Source organism: Papio anubis, chromosome 6 (genome assembly GCF_008728515.1).
Source record: "Papio anubis isolate 15944 chromosome 6, Panubis1.0, whole genome shotgun sequence".
NCBI classification, from domain to species: Eukaryota; Metazoa; Chordata; class Mammalia; order Primates; family Cercopithecidae; genus Papio; species Papio anubis.
Genome location: NC_044981.1, coordinates 116007723 through 116027381, shown reverse-complemented (window position 1 = coordinate 116027381; position 19659 = coordinate 116007723). Strand labels below are relative to the sequence as shown.

General features: G+C 34.7%; 1 protein-coding gene across 6 annotated transcripts in view; it reads left to right on the top strand.

Moving 5' to 3' along the window:
- The window catches only part of ADGB (androglobin), a 235351-nt gene that overhangs the window by 102527 nt on the left and 113165 nt on the right, over positions 1-19659 (top strand). For all 6 annotated transcript variants that reach the window (XR_002521725.2, XM_021937748.2, XM_021937749.2 and 3 more), the window contains 3 exons: positions 2272-2446; positions 3847-3937; positions 12550-12679. Coding sequence is in view for 5 of the 6 variants with exons in the window: in XM_021937748.2 (XP_021793440.2) it covers positions 2272-2446; positions 3847-3937; positions 12550-12679 (396 nt within the window). In the remaining variant the exon portion in view is untranslated. The remainder of the gene's footprint in view (positions 1-2271; positions 2447-3846; positions 3938-12549; positions 12680-19659) is intronic.

Genomic DNA, 19659 nt, shown 5'->3' with positions numbered 1-19659 from the left:
GAACTTACATTTATTTAAAGAAGTGGTAAAAAAAAAAATACAAGAAAATCAAGAACAAAATTGAGGAAGGAGCAAGATGTTATAAATTACATTATCCAACTTCTTTCTCCTCTTGGGTATTCTAATGGTTTTAGTTTTATGTAGATCTGGGAGTTTTACTAAAGCCTCCTTCACCTGTCCAAATCCAACTCTTGCATCTTTTAGAATGTTTGAAATGAGCTGAAATAAAAAGAGTGAAAGGGTCTTAGGAAACGAAACTTCTAATTTAAGTCTTACGCATGAATTGTGCAGCATATGTATATTGAGTGCCTATGAAAAACTCAGTGTTTCAGGCACTATTGTAAATCTCTCTCTTTCCCTAATTGTAACCTAAGGAACTTTGAAATCCTTGAACAAACTTTCTCAGCATGAAACTATAACTCTTATTAATAGCATTACTTTACATGAATCAGAAGTATTGTGTAGTACACTAAAAATAAAATGAAGTATGTAGAATTGTTGCATTTAAATTCCTTGTGCCAAAATAATGTTAGTACTTTGGCAGATTATTCAAATTATAAATAGGTGCTAATACTGGAATTTGTTATTTGGACCAGTTCTTTATATTTCCAAATACTTTAAATCATTTTATTTTCTAATGCTCTACAGTTTAAAGAAAGGCGGCGGGGAGTTACACTAAAATTTGTTGCAATGGCAGGAAGAAATTAACACATGTAGACCAAAAATTATGACTAGCAAAATATCTGGAACTTATTCAACTTTTAAATACTACTTTGAATTTGACTTCTATTTTGGATATTATTCAAATGTAACTTTTGCAGTAATTTACCTTTTATAACTACTATGTCAAGGCATTTTCTTTCCATTGAAAGAATTAGTTTCAGGTATTGGCTTGACTCATGAAAACTTAAAAATTGACAGGGTTCAAGTTATAGAAAAAGGTTTATATTTAAGAACATCTATGTAAAAGTTTTTTAAGGCACTCTAAGACATAATTCCAGAGTTTTCTGAAATTTTTTAGTAGCTTGCTAAAATATACAAAAGGGATAAAAAGAAAATGACAGTTTTCTCCATTACTTCAGTGACTTAAAAACTATTGCATCACTTTTGTCTGTATTTTGAATGTCTACAATACTTTAAACCATTCTGCTGGACACACGAGTGCACTGATTAACTCCTTCTTAAAATTATTATCCTGATCTTGCAAAGACTCTCCTGTCTCATGGGTCTCCTACCTCAGGGAAGATTGAGCTCTACAGCAGAGTCATGAGAGCAAGGCAGTTTCCAGCTGAAGTAATAATTTGCTATAGGCTGATAAGTGGGTTTCTGGTTCTAATTTAAGTGTCTGTTTTGTAAATTTACAATCTGGTTTGTGGCTATTGCATAGAAATCATTGAGACAACATAACTAGGAAGAAAAATAGTTATTGACAAAATCGATCAAAATTGACTTTAATGTAGTTAATATTTCATCTTATTTTACTTTAAATGTTAAAGTAAGCTGTGAAAGTCAGAATTTGGCTATAGTATACATCACTTTAACATTCACATACTTTTTTATTTCCTTTGGCATGGTTCAGCCATAAATCAGTAACGTAAGTTCTAAGTAGAACTCAGGTATTATTCTGAATTATTCCAAAGCAGACTGGCTTCAGGAGGTCTAACATTAGAATATGAGAAGTATCTATCTGGGCAGCTCCTTGATTTGGCAGGACAAAGGACAGCCTCTTCTCCCTGCACTTCTCCGGATTCCTCCACTGCCATGTGTAATCATGGGGATCTTCTGTGGAGGAATACATTGTTAGGGGAGGAAGGGTAAAGTGTAGACAAGACAGTCACTTACCACTTTATTTACCTGAACACATTCAAGAAAGGAGCCTTTAAAAAAATTAGGTAGCAATGGTTAGTTTTTTAAAAATATATATTAAGCACTAGTGTTAAAGCATTAGCCTGTAAAAATAATGACTGATTAATTTTGGACTAACTGATGTGCTTTTTGTGCAATCTCACACAATCTTAAGCTTTTAGAACTGAAAAGTGTAAACTAGTTCCAGTCTCTCATTTTGTAAATAAAGAAGCAGGGCTCCAGAAACTTTAAAAGATGGAAAGAAATACAAATGATAATAATGCTTATATTAAGAGAGGTAGAGATATTGGGTGATTTTTTTCTTATTACCACCATATTGCTCTGTTGGTGATAGTACTTTCATATTGGAAAAAGTACTACTTTAAATGGAGGAGAATGCTTTTCAATCTACTTTCCATCTTTTAGGCAGATTCTGCTGAGAAACTTAGAGAATATGGGCTTTCCCACATCTGTAGCCATCCTGTGCTGGTGACCAGAAGTAGGTCTTGTCCTCTGGTAGCACCACCAAAACCACCTCCTGTACCTCCCTGGAAACTCATTCGTCAAAAAAAGGAAACCGTTATAACAGATGAAGCTCAAGGTATGTATCACATCATTTTCAAATCCTTCTAATTAATGTATGAAAGTCTAACAGTTTCATTTGTGGTGAAAGATGTATGTCAAGGAAAATCACCCAACATTTCATCTAAAGCCTATGTTTAATTGTATGCCCAAATTTTATGTCTTTAAAGGATGAACTCTTCACATCTCAGAAGCTAAAAAGTTTGGTTAATGTCTGACTTGACCACATATATCAAGGTCGTTCTTTGAGTGATGACATTGTTATTATTAGTGTGATAGAAAAATCGTTGTAGCAAAGTGCAAAAACTTCCCAATCTTTGGTTTGTTTTTTTCGTTCCTTCCTTCCTTCCTCCTTCCTCTCTCCGTCCCTCCTTCCTTCCTTCTCTCCTTCCCTCCCTTCCTTCCATCTTCTCCTTTATTGTTTCTTGAACCAAAGACCAGCATCCATTTGACACTTGAAAGGAAAACAAAATCCTTTATTTTAAAATGTTATATTTGGGTTAAATTCACATAATTTCTTAAAACAGTTATTCAGGGCATCAAGGAATAGTTGAATGAAAGGAAGAATAGTGAACATGTAGGTAACTTCTGATTTTGCTACTGATTGCTGTGTAATTCTATGTAAGCAAATACTCTTTTATAAACTGGGGTTACAAATCTAACAATTGGTAGGATGCTGTAATGTCAGTATCCTACCTAGAGGCTCTTCACATAATTGTCTTTCTAAATTGAAAATTAACAGAAAATGGCATAGAACAGTCAAACAAAATTTATGTATTCCATGTCCCTGTCCCTTTTTTTCCCCCTAATAATCACCCCTAATGTTTAATCCCATTGTTCACCATGGTAGTCACGTGCTGTGTCCTTTACTCATTGAGAATTTCTTTCTTCTAGATCAGCCTCAGACTCTTTAGGAATATCCACAAATCCTCTCCTGACCTGCTGCTTTCTTTTCACCTCATGATCATTACTTTGCTACAGTTTTTGTTCTTCCACTGCCGTATTCATATGGTAGTTCACATTTCCTTCTTATATCCTAAGCAATTGTGTTACAGAGGTTAACTAAGGGAACACTTCTTTTAGTAAAATACTTTTATAGAAACTCATTCCTGTACTTGAAATAGCAAATGCCAAGTAATAATTCTGTAAGACATTGCTAACTTTCTCCCTTGAGACTTAATTGTTTCACATAATCTGGAAAGAAATCGAAGAGTAGACAAAAGGAATTGAATACTGGAAAGATCTATAAACTCTTTCAATAAAAGCTTCATGTGTGGTTTTACATTCCTATTTCACACTGTTGAAATTTGCTGAGTGAATAGTTAATCTAACCAGTACTGTATTAAATGTTAAATTCTGTATGCAATCTTGAAAGATTTTTTTAAATATACATCATACTTTCTAACTACTACTTTTTAGAGTTAATAGTAAAGAAGCCTGAACAATTCCTTGAGATTTCAAGTCCATTTTTGAATTATAGAATGACTCCGTTTACAATTCCAACAGAAACGTAAGTATATAACATTTTTCCTCACAAATGCGTCGTGTGTTATCTTGTGATGTGTCTGGTTAAAAATCACACCAAATGGGAGCATTTTGAAGAACAGTAATTTTAAAATAAGCCCAAATAGATGTAAAAACTTTAAAAGGACATTTTCTTGACCTTTTATAGTTTGTAGTTACATTAATCCACTTAATTAACAAATACTTTTTGCTAATTTCTTGTGTGTGTTATGAGCTGAATGTTTGTATGCCCACCAAATTCATAGGTTAAAATTCTGACGCTCCAGTGTGGCTGCATTTGGAGATAAGGCCTCTAAGAAGGCAATTAAGGTGAAATGAGTGATAAGGCGGGGGTTACAGATCTGAGAGGATTGGTGACTTGTGAGGAGAGACATCAGAGAGTTCTCTCTCTCTCTCTCTCTCTCTCTCTCTCTCTGTCTCTTTCTCTCTCTCCAGGCACACACACAGTGGAAAAGCTATGTGAGCACACAGAGAAGGCAGCTGTTGGCAGGCAGGAAGGAGAGTCTCCTTCATAAGAAACAAACCCTGCTGGCACCCATCCTGACTAGTCTCAGACTTCCAGTCTCCAGAAATGTGAGAAAATAGATTTCTCCTATGGAAACCACCTAGCCTGTGGTATTTTGTTATGGCAGCCCGAGCAAGCAAATACAGACTTTGGTATGGAGAAGTAGGGTGCGACTGTAACAAATATCTGAAAATGTGGAAGTGGCTTCCACATTTTCCTTGTTCTCTTTCAAATAGGCTTTCTCACTTTTCCCTATATGGGTAGGCTGAGAATTGTCCAAATCTATTTCTCTTTTCTAGCACTTTACTATAAGGAGTCAAGAGAAGGCACGCCGCACTTTCAACACTTTGCTTAGAAATTTCCTCAATCCAATATTCACCAATTTCACCGCTCACAAGTTCTACCTTCCACAAAACACTGGAACACAGAAAATTCAGCTAAAGTCTTTGCCTAACAAGGGTGGCTTTTCCTCCATGGCCCAGTAACATGTTCCTCATTTCCATGGGAGACCTCATCAAAATGGCCTTTACTATCCATATTTCTACCAGAATTCAATTCACAGACACTTATGTATTTTCTAAGAAGATTGAGGCTTTCTCTATACCTCTCCTCTTTCCTTTTTGGGCCCTTTCCAGAATAGTCTTTAAAGGTCCATTTATGGTAGTGTAGGCTTTCTTTAGCACGTACGTCAAAACTCTTCCAGCTTTTATTACCCAGTTCCAAAACTGCTTCCACACTTTTAGGTAGTTACTATAGCAGCAATGCCACTTGGAAGCATCCATTTTCTGTCTTAGCCTGTTTGGGCTGCTATAACAAAATGCCATAGACTAGTGGCTTGTAAACAACAAAAAAATTTATCTCTCATACTTCTAGAGGCTGGAAAGTCCAAGAACTGCATGCCAGCAGAATCAATTTCTGGCAAGGATCTGCTTCCTTGTGCATGGCATCTTCTCATTGTGTACTCACATAATGGAAGGGGTGAATGAGCTCTCTGGGGGTTTTTTACAAGGACACTAATGCCCTGCATGCAGGCTTGAGTCACCACCCAAAGGCCTCACCTCTTAATACCATTATTTCAGGGTTTAGGATCTCAACTTACAAATTTGATGGGGGAAGTGTACATACACCTAGAGATCACAGCACCTGCCTTCCCCTTCATCTAGTAAGTAGTATGTTCTGTCGATGTGTTTTGTAAATTAATCCAGTTCTTCCCCTAAAAGGAATAATATTTAAAGTTCCTAAAATAATACATTTCAGCTTTTTTTATTGCCTATCTACATGAAAAATCTACAAATATTTGACAACATTTATATATGCACCACTCCATTCTCTTATTATTAGGTTTCTAGATGTGTAAAAGAACACTGTGTAAGTTGTTTTCCAGTCCCACTGGACATTTCAGTTACAAAAGCCAATGGAATTTCTATTCCTATTAAAACTACTATGAATTAGCCTTCTGTCACTTGGACACAAACAGTCCTAACTGATACTGCAATATAATAGAAATGCAATGCAGTATTATCAACAGTATCATTAATTTAGTCAAAATTTGGGCTATATTAACCACTTGTAATACACACATTATTAATATATTAAATAATGTCTTTCCTTCTTAAGTAGAGCTTCCTTGCTTCTTGGATGAATCATACTTAGCATTATTACTATACTGTCTTCTAACAGAGGGACCTCAAGGACTTTGAGGAACAATTACCCTAACATTCAATGACCTGAAACTACTGGGTTTTCTGGGGCTTTGTTTCAGTGATTGGCTTAGTTGCCGTTTTAATTTTTCTTTCATAGAACTAATGATGTCTTTATCAGTTCTTAATATTGTCTGCTTCCAATAGCCTTCCCGTCTCCAAATTTGTCTCTAATTTTCTGGGTGTAATGAGTAACATCACCAGATTTTTAGAATTAGTTAACTAACGTTGGCTTGTATAGGGTTAGCATATGGGCTTTGTATCTACATTGTAATAATTGGATATTTAACGTAGTAACTTGGAAATCATAGGTATTAAGTAAATATTAATTGAATTGAAAATATTTTGAAGCACCTAAGTTATTCAGTATTTTAAATTATGTTCTTTCCTTTATGGTAGGCACTAGGCACATGTGGCTATATAAATTTTTTAAGTTAATTAACATTATATAAAATTACAAATTAATTTCCTTAGTTGCATTAGCTACTTTTTAAGTTCTCAGTGGTCAAATGTTCTAAGTAAACATTTTTATCATTGCATAAGTTTTTTCTAAATATTAAAAGGAATGAACAAGTGACCTGCCCATAACTGTAGCATTTTACTATAACAGTATTATTATATCATTTTTAGTTTTTATTTTAACCTATATTCATAGATTAAAATGAAAAGCTCATCCATTTATATAATACAACATAACTAAGTGGCATTTTCTTTGCCCTGTTAAGAAGACCAATTGAATGTAATTGTCCTAATACGATAGTTAAAACATTTCAACCTTTTAAATCAGTTTTATTTAATAAATAAAAATGTATGCTTTGATGACAAATATACTAAAATTTGTGTCATTGCAGTGATTATACAAAAGCAATATTTCTTAAGTTCCCTTTTATAGTAAGAAATACTTTTTTTTTTTTCCGAGATGGAGTCTGCTCTGTTGCCCACGCTAGAGTGCAGTGGCACAATCTTGGCTCACTGCAACCTCTGCCTACCGGGTTCAAGCGATTCTCCTGCATCAGCCTCCCAAGTAGCTGGGATTATAGGTGTGTGCCACCACACCTGGCTAATTTTTGTACTTTTACTAGAGGTGGGATTTCACCATGTTGGCCAGGCTGGTCTCCCTGACCTCAGGTGATCCATCCGCCTTGGCCTCCCAAAGTGCAGGGATTACAGGCGTGAGCCACCATGCCCAGCCAGAAATACTTATTTTAAGATAAATTTTGAATTGGTTGGAATAAGGCCTACTTCAAATGTTCTTTAGTATCATAAAATTAAAAAAAAAAATAAATTAAAAGATCCCCCTTATCCCAAGGATATTTAAATAGAGGATTGAGGGGACACGAGGATTAACTAGCAAGGACACTGTTTTCGTGAGGAAAAATTTATTAATTAATCAATGAAAACTCTGACTGAAAAAATAAAGTGATATGAAAATATTATATGTAAAACAAAGATACTATTGAAAAATGACCTCACTTTTCTCTTTCACATTGTCTGTTTTACTGCTTTGGTGAGATGACACAGCTGCTCAAATTATGTTCCTAAAAGGAGTAGACAATATAAGAGTATAAGCTGGTGAAAGATGAAAGGCAGTGACAAGAAGTTGGGATATTGCCTGGAGGCAGAAGAGAGCCAGAGAGGTTTGGAGTATTTCATATTTAGAAGTACTCTAATTTTTTTTTTCTTGTTTCAAGTAATTATGCTGATAGGAAAAATCTGTCTGGCTTTACAGATTTGGCTACTGTTTTAGAACAACAAAAAGCATCTTATCTACTTTAATCATTAGCACTGATGAATATTTTCGGTTATTACCAGCTAATTAAATTACAAGATTAAATGATTGTCATAGAAACGTGGAAAACCGGGTGTGTCACTCTTAGGGACCAAAAAGAAAAAAAAAAAGACTAACTAAATACAACAGCAAAGACAATGAAGAACAATGAAAAGAAAGGGGGAAGGAGGAGGAAGAGGAACCCAAATTCACTAATATTTGAACATGACCATAGGGATAGAAAGAAAGACAGTGAAGTTGAATCTGAAGTTTTTATTGAATCAGAAGAACTTTACAAATAGGAATAACTGGTGTATTGGATGATATTAGTGCAGGGTATGATGGTTGCCATTAAAATTGTGGTAATTTTTAATGCAGCAATAGGTGGCTAATACATGGTTATACACATATATCAAAGACTAGCAAATTTACACTTTGAACGTGGGCAATTAGTTGTACTTCAATTATCCTTTAATCGAGTGGTAAAAATATAAAAAAGAAAGTATGTAAAGGGATTTAAAAAATAAAATAGAAATTCTAGAAGCAAGGAATATAATGACTAGGACCCAGAACTCAATAGATGTGCTTAAGAACACATTAGATACAGACTAAAGGAGAATAAGCAAAATTGAAAATAGATTAGAAGATAATATCTAGACTAAAGCATGGAGACAAAAAAAAAAATGGGGAAAAAAGTACAGTTAAGACCTGTGAGACACGTTGAACATGACCAGCGTACTTGCCAGTGGTTCTCAGAAGTAGAAGATAAAGAGATTTGGAAATAATTAAATCATCAAATCTTAATGGCCAAAAGAATCCCTAAAGGGAAAAGTTTAAGTCAAGATTCAGGAAGTCTTAGAAAGACTAAGTAATATAAATACAAAGAAAACTGCAGCTAAACATATCATAGTAAAACCAAAGACAAATATAATGCAATAATATAAAGCAATAAAAGTGAAATAAAGACTGCTATACAAAGCAATATGGATGAATCTCACATACACTCACAAAATTTAGACCAAATAAGTCTGGTACACAAAGTACATGGTTAGTTTTCAGTTATCTTATTAATATACAGTAAGAAAAGAAAAATTTTAAAAAGCAATACATGGTGTTGGAAGTAACCAGTGTGTTCGTCTGTGGTGAGGAGAGTTGGCCATGATGGGGACATGCTTCTAGCAGGGTTTGTGGGTTGTTAGTAATATGAAAAACGCTTGATCTGAGTAATGGTGATATGACGATGTTTACTTTGTGATATTTCAGCAAGTGTATATTCATTGTTTAACAATATTTAAACATGTATTTTAAGCTTCAATAAAACTGTATTAAAATTATTGAATGGTCTGTACCATCAGTCACACATAAAATGGCCATTAAATATGTTTTTAGCCTTCTCTTGGATAGACTACAATCTGTGATAGGAATATAAACTGATAAGAGAAAAGCAGTCAAAATTTAGATCTGTAGCATGTTCATTGTGCTTTACTACTTTTAGATACTCTTTATATCACAGGCAGTTAATTTATACTTTTATTTATTCTATTTAAGTTTATAATACTAGGGATAGTCTTCAAATATTTTACCTTTAAGACTTTGTCAGTTCTATGCATCAACAAGTGAACGTTGAAAAGTGGGTAGGGAGGGAGCACTACACAGCACTACTAGACAAATATTGGCAGTTGTCAATGTCAAGCCATGCAGCACAGTTTTATAACCAGAATAAAACATTTCCTGCTACTTTGGTTTTAAAATTTTGTTATTGTTGCAAATTAATAAATCTAGTTTTATTCTCAAACTTTTGGGTTTTTGTTTTGTTTTGTTTTTTGAGATAGGGTCTTGCTCTGTTACCCAGCTGGTCTCAAATTTCTGATTTCAAGTGGTGCCTCTTGCCTCAGTCTCCCAAATAGTTGAGACTACAGGCACGTTCCACCATGCCCAGCATAAAATTTGTGTTATAATTTCTAAGAAATCAATGTAGTAATCTCTATAAACACTTAAAATAAATTAGTTAAATTTATTTAAATATTTTACATTGCATTTGCAACTTTACTAGGTTGTTTTCTCTTCAAGCATTTTAAAAGCCAAAAATGAAAGCAAAAAAGTCTTCGCAAGTATTTAAATCATTACAAAGTCAAATAATCAAAATCACGTATTTGTAGAAATTTAATTTTTCCTATACATACTATTCGTGTTTACAAACCAAAATTTTCCTATACCTTTTAACTTAAGCATATAGCTAAAATTAAATATTAAGCTATACATTTAAAGGCCTAATTTCTAGATTATATAACACGCTAAATGCTTTCATGTATTATAAAAACTCACACATGGTTTCTTAGTCTGTTCTGGCTGCTATAACAAAAATACCATACACTGGATGGCTTATAAACAACAGAAATTTATTTCTCACAGTTCTGAAGACTGGAAGTCCCAGATCAAGGCACTGGCAGATTTGGTGTCTGGTGTGGGCTCACTTTCATAGATGGCTTCCTTTTCCTCTATATCCTCACAGGGTGGAAAGGGCAAAAAATTATTCTGTGGTCTGTTTTGTAAGGATTCTAATGCCAATCATGAGGGCTCTACCCTTGTGACCTAATAAGAGGCTCCACCTCCAAATACCATCACATTGGGGATTAGGTTTCAACATCTGAATTTTGGAGGAACACAAACATTTAGTCACACACAGAATTTTTCTAAACTTAACATAAAAATGTTAATGCTTCATGATTTCTGATTAATGTTATGCTTAAGCTACCCACTGTTTTAGTCAGGGTTCTCCAGAGAGACTGAATGAATGTGGAATATAGACATCGACACAGATATAGATAAAGATATGAATATAAATATATGACAGGAGGTTCATTAGAGGAATTGGCTCACTGGTTATGGAAGCTGAGAAGCCTCAAGATAGGTTGTCTGCAAGCTGGAGAACCAGGGAGGTCAGTAGCACGTGGTTCAGTCCAAATCTAGAGGCCTCAAAACCCAGGAAGCTATGGTGTAACTCTCAGTCTGAAGACAAAGGTACGAGAACCCAGGGAGTTGTCAGTACAAGTCCCAGAGTCCAAAGGGCAGAAGCCCTGGGCTTTTGATGTCTAAGGGCAGAAGAAGGGCATCCCAGCTCCAGAAGAGAAAGTGAATTTACCTTTCCTCTGCCATTTTCTTCTGCCCAGGCCTCCAGGTAATTTGATGGCACACATCTACATTGAGGGTGGATCCTCTCTCAGTCCACCGACTCATACGCCAATTTCTGGAAGCACTCTCAGACACACCTAGAAATAATGTTTTACTAGTCACCTTGGCAGCCCTCATGCCAGTCAAGATGGCACCTAAAATTCACCACACTCACTAAGATGATGATTTTGCTATTCAAAATAATTTTTGTTTATCTCTTCAGGTAGTTGAGTTTGCGCATCAGAGATTTTGTGGGTTGTAAGAAATAGAACTGCAGACCTCAAGGACAAATTTTCTTACAATTTGAATAGTCATAGCCAGCCTTTTAGAATCTCTACGCCAATAGGGACCCCAAATGGGCTAGTTTCATAACCTAAATTCCCTGAGTGACTTACGTTTTCCTTTTGTCTTCTTTCAGCTGTATTACTTGATTGAAGTCCGTGAAATTCTAATACCCAGATACAGGTGGCTTCATCACCTGATTGGATTCGACTAATCTGTTCACTGCTTGAATCTGTTATTAATTCATTTACATATTCATTTCTGACAGAGCCAAATCAGAGATATGTGAATGGCATTTCATCCTGCGTGGCAGACATGCCCCTTGTCCTGCTTTGCTGTCGCAGGTCAACATAAGAGCAAGCCTGTGTTTTAATGAGCCTTTGAAGGTGACTGCTGTCACAGCTTTCTATCTTAGGAACATTGTCTTTGTAGCAACACTCCGGGACTTACCCATTCTTGGCTCCTGGCCATGTCTGGTAGAATTGGAGACTCACAACCAAGTTTGTGCTACCCTCTAGTGGCAGTTTTGTGTAAATCAGAGAAGTTTAGTTAAAAGTGAATTTTTACAGAACACTAACTGGAAAAAATATCCAAGTTGATGAAGTCTATATACATGGAATTTAATTTTATCTTTGAAACACACTTACTTAAAAAATGCATATACTACAAAAATGTCTTACGTACCTATAAAATTCTAGCAATAGCAACAGCAATTTGGAGTCATACCAGCAATTACTTGAAAGGAAAGACTATATGCTTGGGTAGCTGGTATGAATGTCACAGTGATAAACTTAAGTGCTCAAGACTCATAATTAAATTTCTGACCCTTAATTCTGTTTCACTGATACATCACTCTGATAATTAAATCAATTCCACATATCAAATTTCTGTTTCGATCATCAAAACCCAAAGTTGACCACCAAAGCTTTAAAACAAATAATGTTCTAGAATTTTTACGTCAATTTGTTGACTAATATACAATATTTTTAGTAGCATAGAAAGATATTCAATGTTTTAACATGAGGTAAAAAACGTTACTGGTAGTAAAAGAATGACAATGACAAATAGAACACAATCAGAACTTTCTATTGTTGACAAAAATGCAGTTGTTTATTAATAACTATAAGCAGAAGATCAAAACAATAGAAGTTTGGGGTTTGTTTTTCTCTTAGGCATTTTGTGCGCTCCTTAATTAAGAAAGGAATACCTCCAGGATCTGATTTACCTTCTGTCAGTGAAACTGATGAAACTGCAATGCATAGCCAGACGGACTTGAGTCAAATAGCAAAAGCTACATCTCAGGTAACTATGTTACTCTTACTATTGGCCCAACTCTTAATGATACAAGACTTTTTCCTTATATTGTGAAAACATAGTATACATACAAAATAATGTATAATATGGATCTGAACAGTATAAAGAATAGTGTTAAAATAAATATCTTATGTATCCATCACCTAGGTTAGAAAATGGAATAATCATCTGCTATAGAAGTCCCCTGTGTGTTTCTTCTTGGTTGTATTTTCTGTCTGCCACTCAGATTTTGCTAATAAACAACTTCATACTTTTCTCATTTTGCCAATTATAACTTAACATCTTGTTTGTGAGATTCCTCCCTTTTGTTTTATGTCTGGTTCATTTCACTAACCAATGGCATTTATTGTATAAAATTATGCTACAGATGGTTTTTAATCTATCACAGTGTTAGTGGCTATATTAGTTGCTTCTTGTTTCTTACTATTGTAAGCAATAGTATCATGATTTTTCTCAAATGTCCCTTGATATGTCCTCTAGAAACAGGTACAAGAGTGTCTTCGGTTTCAGTGTTCATAACCCTTTATGTGCGATGACTCCCCTTAACAATTTTTTAAAAACTCTAGCACATTGAAAACAACTCATTTTTTTCTCCGTGTTAATTAACTGAGAATTGTTGATAAGGAACATAATTAACACTGAGAAAACATACAACTTCACTATTTGGTGGTTGAATGACTACTAAGCATAGTTGCTCTAATTGCCTATCTATATAGGTCACAGGAGTATCCGTAGACGAGGAGATATGACCACATGAAATACAGCAGTAGGTCTAATACCTGCTGTAATTTCAAAGTGCTAATCAGCTTACATATTCTTGTAAGATATTTGCAACAACTATAATATAATGTAAAATATTGTGACATTTTGTGGATAGGGTCACAGTTATTGCTCTCAACATTGTGACTGCTTGCCTGTATTGACAAATTGATAATTGAAAAACAAATGCTGAATGTCAGTCAAACATGTAATGTCTTTCTAACCATCCACATTAATGGATTCATGAAATTTAACTATGAGCTTCATTGGAGATCAGATTAGGAAACCCTGTTCTAGGATATGAATCTAGCAGTCTAGTTAATAGGACATTCATTCATCGGCTTGACCCTACAATAAAATGCCAAACCATTTTCCGAATGGGTGTAGTAATACCCATGCCTGTCAGTACCAAGAGTTTTCTTTATGACAGCATTTGGTAATGTATGATATTTGCTAAAGTGGCGGCTATAAAATGGTATTTTGTTTTTTATTAGAAATGCATAATTTATTGACATATTAACCCATATATGCCTGAAGTTGCAATTTTTCGAATTTGAAAAATCAGACCTTGGCAATGACCTTGAGCAGCAGGATGTTTAGCTTTCCAATGCAAAACAAATGTAAAGAAATCTTGCTTCCATTTATGTACCTCTCCATCCCATTTTCACCATTCTGCCCTCCATAGGAAACTTTCAGGATTTTTTTTTTTTTTTTTTTTTTTTTTTGAGACGGAGTTTCGCTCTGTCGCCTGGGCTGGAGTCAGTGGTGCGATCTTGGCTCACTGCAAGCTCCGCCCCCCGGGTTCACGCCATTCATTCTCCTGCCTCAGCCTCCGGAGTAGCTGGGACTACAGGCACCGCCAGCACGCCCGGCTAATTTTTTGTATTTTTAGTAGAGACGGAGTTTCACCGTGTTAGCCAGGATGGTCTCGATCTCCTGACCTCGTGATCCGCCCGCCTCAGCTTCCCAAAGTGCTGGAATTACAGGCGTGCGCCTCCGTGCCCGGCCGAGGATTTTTTAATGTAAATGCAAAGAAACATACACACAGTATTTCACAAATTCCTTTTTTTTCTCCACTCAAAATTCAATAATCTTAAAACAATACTTAATATATGCTGGAGATATTTCAGTCTATACCTAAAGAGTATCTTCATTATGAAAGCTTCATAATTTTTTATTATGTAAATTAACCATAGTTTATTTCTATCAATTTGTATAGATGGAATCTTGGGTTGATTTTACTCTTTTGCTATTGTAAAAAATACTGCTATGAATGAATTTGTACATGTAGTGGGATTGTTTGGTCAACAAATAAAATTCTATTAGAATTTTAAAATAATTATTGCTAAATATACATGATAAGATTACACCCAGGTTGTACGAATGTTTCTTTATAGCCACATGGAGTGTGTAGAAGTTTTATAAAAATTTTGCCAATCAGATTGGTAAGAAAAAGTAGTTCATTTTGCTTTTCCATTGAATTGATTGTTATTGTGACTGAACATCTTTGTATACATTTACTGCTATTTCTGTTTGTGCTACTGTGCAATGCCTGCTTATGTCTTTTGCTTAATTTCCGTTTGGGTTGTATTCCTGTTTAACCAATTCATAGATATTCTTTGTGAAATACGGAGACTTATTCTTTATTAGCTATGTATTTCGTATGTTCTAAGTTTATATTTTCAATCTTATTTATGTCTTTTTAAAATTTATTTTTAATTGATAAAAAATTTTATATATTTATAGTGTAAAACATGATGTTTTGAAATATATATAGCTGAATAACTAAATTGAGCTGATTAATATATGTATTACTTCACGTTCCTCTCATTTTTTGTTGTGAGAACACTAAAATCTTCTGTCTTAGCAATTTTCAAGAATACATTAACCATAGGCCCCATGTTGTAAACTGGATCTCTTGAATTTATCTCTACTAACTGAAACTTTGTATCCTTTGACCAGCATTTTCCCAATCACCCACACCCAGCCCCTGGTAACTACCATTCTACTCTCCACTTCTTTGAGTTCAACTGTGTTAGATTCCACATGTAAGTGAGATTATGTGGTATCTATTTTTCTGTGTCTGGCTTATTTAACTTCACATAACGTCCTCCAGGTTTATCCTAGTTATTGCAAATGATAAAGTTTCTTTTTAAAGGCTGAATAGCGTTCTATTTTTTATATATACCATATTTTCCTTATTCATTCATCCGTGGATGGACAATTTGTTTGATTTCATATTTTGGCTTTGTGAATAACGCTATAATGAAGAGGGGAAGGCAGGTATCTCTTTGCTTTTTGACACACTAATTTCATTTCCTTTGGATACACACTCAGAAGTGGGATTGCTGGATCATATGATTGCCCTATTTTTAGGTTTTTTTTTTTCAACCTCCATACTGTTTTATACAGTGACTGCACCATTCTACCTTCTCACCAGCAATATACAAGGTTTCCCTTATTTCCACATTCTTGCTAACACTTACCTTTTGTCTTCTCGATAACAGCCATTTTAACAGGTGTGAAGTGATAGCTTATTGTGGTCTTAATTTATGTTCCTCAATGATTAGTTATGTTGAACATTTTTTAAAAACATGTATGTTGGCCATTTATATGTCTTCTCCTGAGAAATGCCTATTCAGATTCTTTGCTTATTTTTCAGTTGGGTTGTTTCCTTGTTGATGAGTTGTTTGAGTTCCTTATATGTTTTGAATATTAACCTCTTATCAGATGTATGATTTACAAATATTTTCTCCCATTCTATAGATTGTCTCCTTATAATTGTTTCCTTTGCTATGCAAAAAGAAACATTTTAGTTTGATATAATTCCTTTTGTCTGTTTGCAATTGTTGCCTGTGCTTTAGGGACTAAAACTTGTTGCCCAGGCCAAGATCTTGGAGCTTATCCCTTGTGTTTTCTTCTAGTAGTTTCATGCATTCAGCATACATTCAGGTCTTACAATTAAGTTCTTAATCCATTTTGAGTTAATTTTTGTATATGGTAGGAGGTGACTTTCCTCTTTTGTAAGTGGATATCCTAACATCATTTACTGAAGAGACTCTCCTTTCTTCCATTGTGTGTTCTTGTCAATCTTTTTTGACCATAATAGCTTGAATTTATTTTTGACTCTCTACTCTGTTCCACTGGTCTATTTATTTTGAAGTCAGCTAGTGCAATGTCTCCCGCTTTGTTCTTTTGCTTTGGCTATTTTTGTGGTTTCACATGGATTTTAGGATGTTTTTAATATATCTGTGAAAAATCTCATCAGAATGTTGATAGATTATATTGAATCTGTACATTGCTTTGGCTAGTGCAGCCATTTTAACAATATGAATTCTTCCAATTCATGAACATGGGACATCTTTCCATTTATTTAAGTCTTATTTTATTTCATCAATATTTTACTTTATAGTATTCAGAATATAGGTTTTCACCTCCTTAGTTCAATTTATTCCTAAATATGTTTTGGTAGCTATTGTAAATGGAATTATTTTACTGATTTCTATTTTTGTTTTTTGTATGTTGATTTTGTATCCTGCAACTTTATTGAGTTTATATATTAGATCTAACAGAATTTTTTTTCTTTTTTTTTTTTTTTTTTTTTGAGATGGAGTCTTGCTCTGTCACCCAGGCTGGAGTGCAGTGGCGCAATCTCAGCTCACTGCAAGCTCCACCTTCCGGGTTCATGCCATTCTCCTGCCTCAGCCTCCTGAGTAGCTGGGACTACAGGTGCTTGCCACAGTGCCTGGCTAATTTTTTGTGTTTTTAGTAGAGATGGGGTTTCTAGCCATGGATCTAACAGGATTTTTAATGGGGTTTTAAGGGGTTCTATATATAAGATTGTATTATCTGCAAAGAGGAAAATTTCAGCTTCTTTCTTTACAATTTGAGTGCCTTTTCTTTATTTTGCCTAATTGCTCTAGTTAGGACTTTAGGTGACATGTTGAATAGAAGTGGTTATTTTCCTTGTCTTACTCTTGATCTTGGAAGTAAAGCTTACAACTTTTCACTTTGAGTATGTTAGCTATGAGTTTGTCATATATGGCCTTTATTGTGTTTAAGTACATTCTTTATATTAGTTGTCAGTTGAGAGTTTTTTTATCATAAAAGGATGTTGAATTTTGTTAAATGCTGTTATTACATCTATTCACATGATTGCATGGTTCTTGTCTTTTATTCTTTTAATGTGGTATATCATATTTGTAGATTTGCATATGTCAAACCATCCTTGCATCTCTGGGGAAAATCCCACTTAATCATGGTAAATGATCTTTTTAATGTGCTGTTGAATTACGTTTACTAGTATTTTATTAAGGATTTTTGCATGTATGTTCATCAGGGATATTGACCTAAGGTTTATTTTCTTATAATGTCCTTGTCTAGCTTTGGTATCAAGATAATGCTTGCCCTGTATAATTAGTTTGAAAGTATTCCCTCTTTGTCAGATTTTTTGGAAGAGTTTTAGAAGGATGGTAGCAAATGTTGTTTAAATATTTGGTAGAATTCAGCAGTGAAGCCATAAGGTCCTGGACTTTTCTTTTATAAGAGACTTTTTATTTTAAGATATAGGGTCTTTCCCTGTTGCCAAGGCTGGAGTGCAGTGGCATGATCATAACTTACTGCAGCCTTGAACTCCTGGGCTCAAGCAATCTTCCTGCCTTACCCTCCCAAGTAGCTGTTACTACAGGCATGCACCACCACACTTGGTTAATTTTTTAAAAAATTACAAATAGGGTCTTCCTGTGTTGCCTAGGCTAGTCTCAAACTCTTCGCTTCAATCCTCCTGGCTTGGCCTCCCAAAGTTCTGGAATTACAGGCATAAGCATTGCACCCGGCCAACATGGGTTCAGTTTTTTGTTTTGTTTGTTTGTTTGTTTGTTTGTTTGAGATGGAGTCTCGCTCTGTTGCCAGGCTGTAGTGCAGTGGTGCAATCTGGGGTCACTGCAACCTCTGCCTCCTGAGTTCAAGTGATTCTCCTGCCTCAGCCTCCCAAGTAGTTGGGGCTACAGGTGCATGCCACCACACCCAGCTAACTTTTTGTATTTTTAGTAGAGATGGGATTTCACCATGTTGGCCAGGATGGTTTCGATCTGTTGACCTTGTCATCTACCTGCCTCAGCCTCCCAAAGTGCTGGGATTACAGACGTGAGCCACAGTTTTTATTACTAATGTAATCCCCTTGCTCATATTGTTCTGTTCAGATTTTATATTTTTATGATTCAGTCTTGGTAAGTTGTACATGTCTAGAAATTTGTTTCTTCTAGGTTATCCAATTGGTTGTCATATAATTATACATAGTAGATTCTTAGGATTGTTCGTATTTTTGCAGTATCATTTGTAATACTTCCTTTTTTATTTCTGATTTTGTTTGAGTCTTCTCTCCTTTTTCTTAATTAGTCTAGCAAAAGGTTTGTCAGTTTCGTTTATCTTTTCAAAAATCAGCTCAGTTTTCTTTTTTCTTGTTTATTTCTGCTCTGAGCTTTATTATTTCCTTTCTTCTACTAATTTTAGGTTTAGGTTTAGTTTGCTTTCTTTTCTTCTAGTTCCCTGAGGTGTAGCCTTAGGTTTTAAATTTGAAATTCTTCTTTAAATTTCCCTCTTAGAGCTTCATTTGCTGCATCCTATAAATTTTCATATATTACTGTGTCAATTTTCATTTGTCTCAAGACATTCTAAAAATTTCCCTCTTAATATCTTGTTCAGAAGTACATTGTTTAGTTTCCATGTATTTGTGAATTTTCTGAAATGCCTCCTGTTATTGATTTTTAGACTCATTCCATTGTGGTTATAAAAGGTAGCTATATTATTTCAATCTTCTTTAATTTGTTAAGACTTGTTTTGTGGCCTAACATATGAGTATCCTGGAGAATGTTCCTTGTGAGCTTGAGAAGAATGTGTATTCCACTGCTGCTAGATGCAATGTTCTGTATATATCCATTAGGTCCGTTTGATCTAAAGTGTAGTTTAAGTCTGATGTTTTCTTTTTGATTTTTTGTCTGGATGAGTTATCCTTTGCTGAAAGAGGAGTATTGAAGACTCCAACTATTATTGTATTGCAGTCTCTCTCTCCCTTTGGATCTATTAATATTGCTTTATACATTTAGGTGCTCTAATGTTGGATGCATAAATATTTATAATTATTGAATCCTGTTAAGCAATGGACACCTTTATCATTATGAAATAACCTTATTTGTCTCTTCTTTACCGTT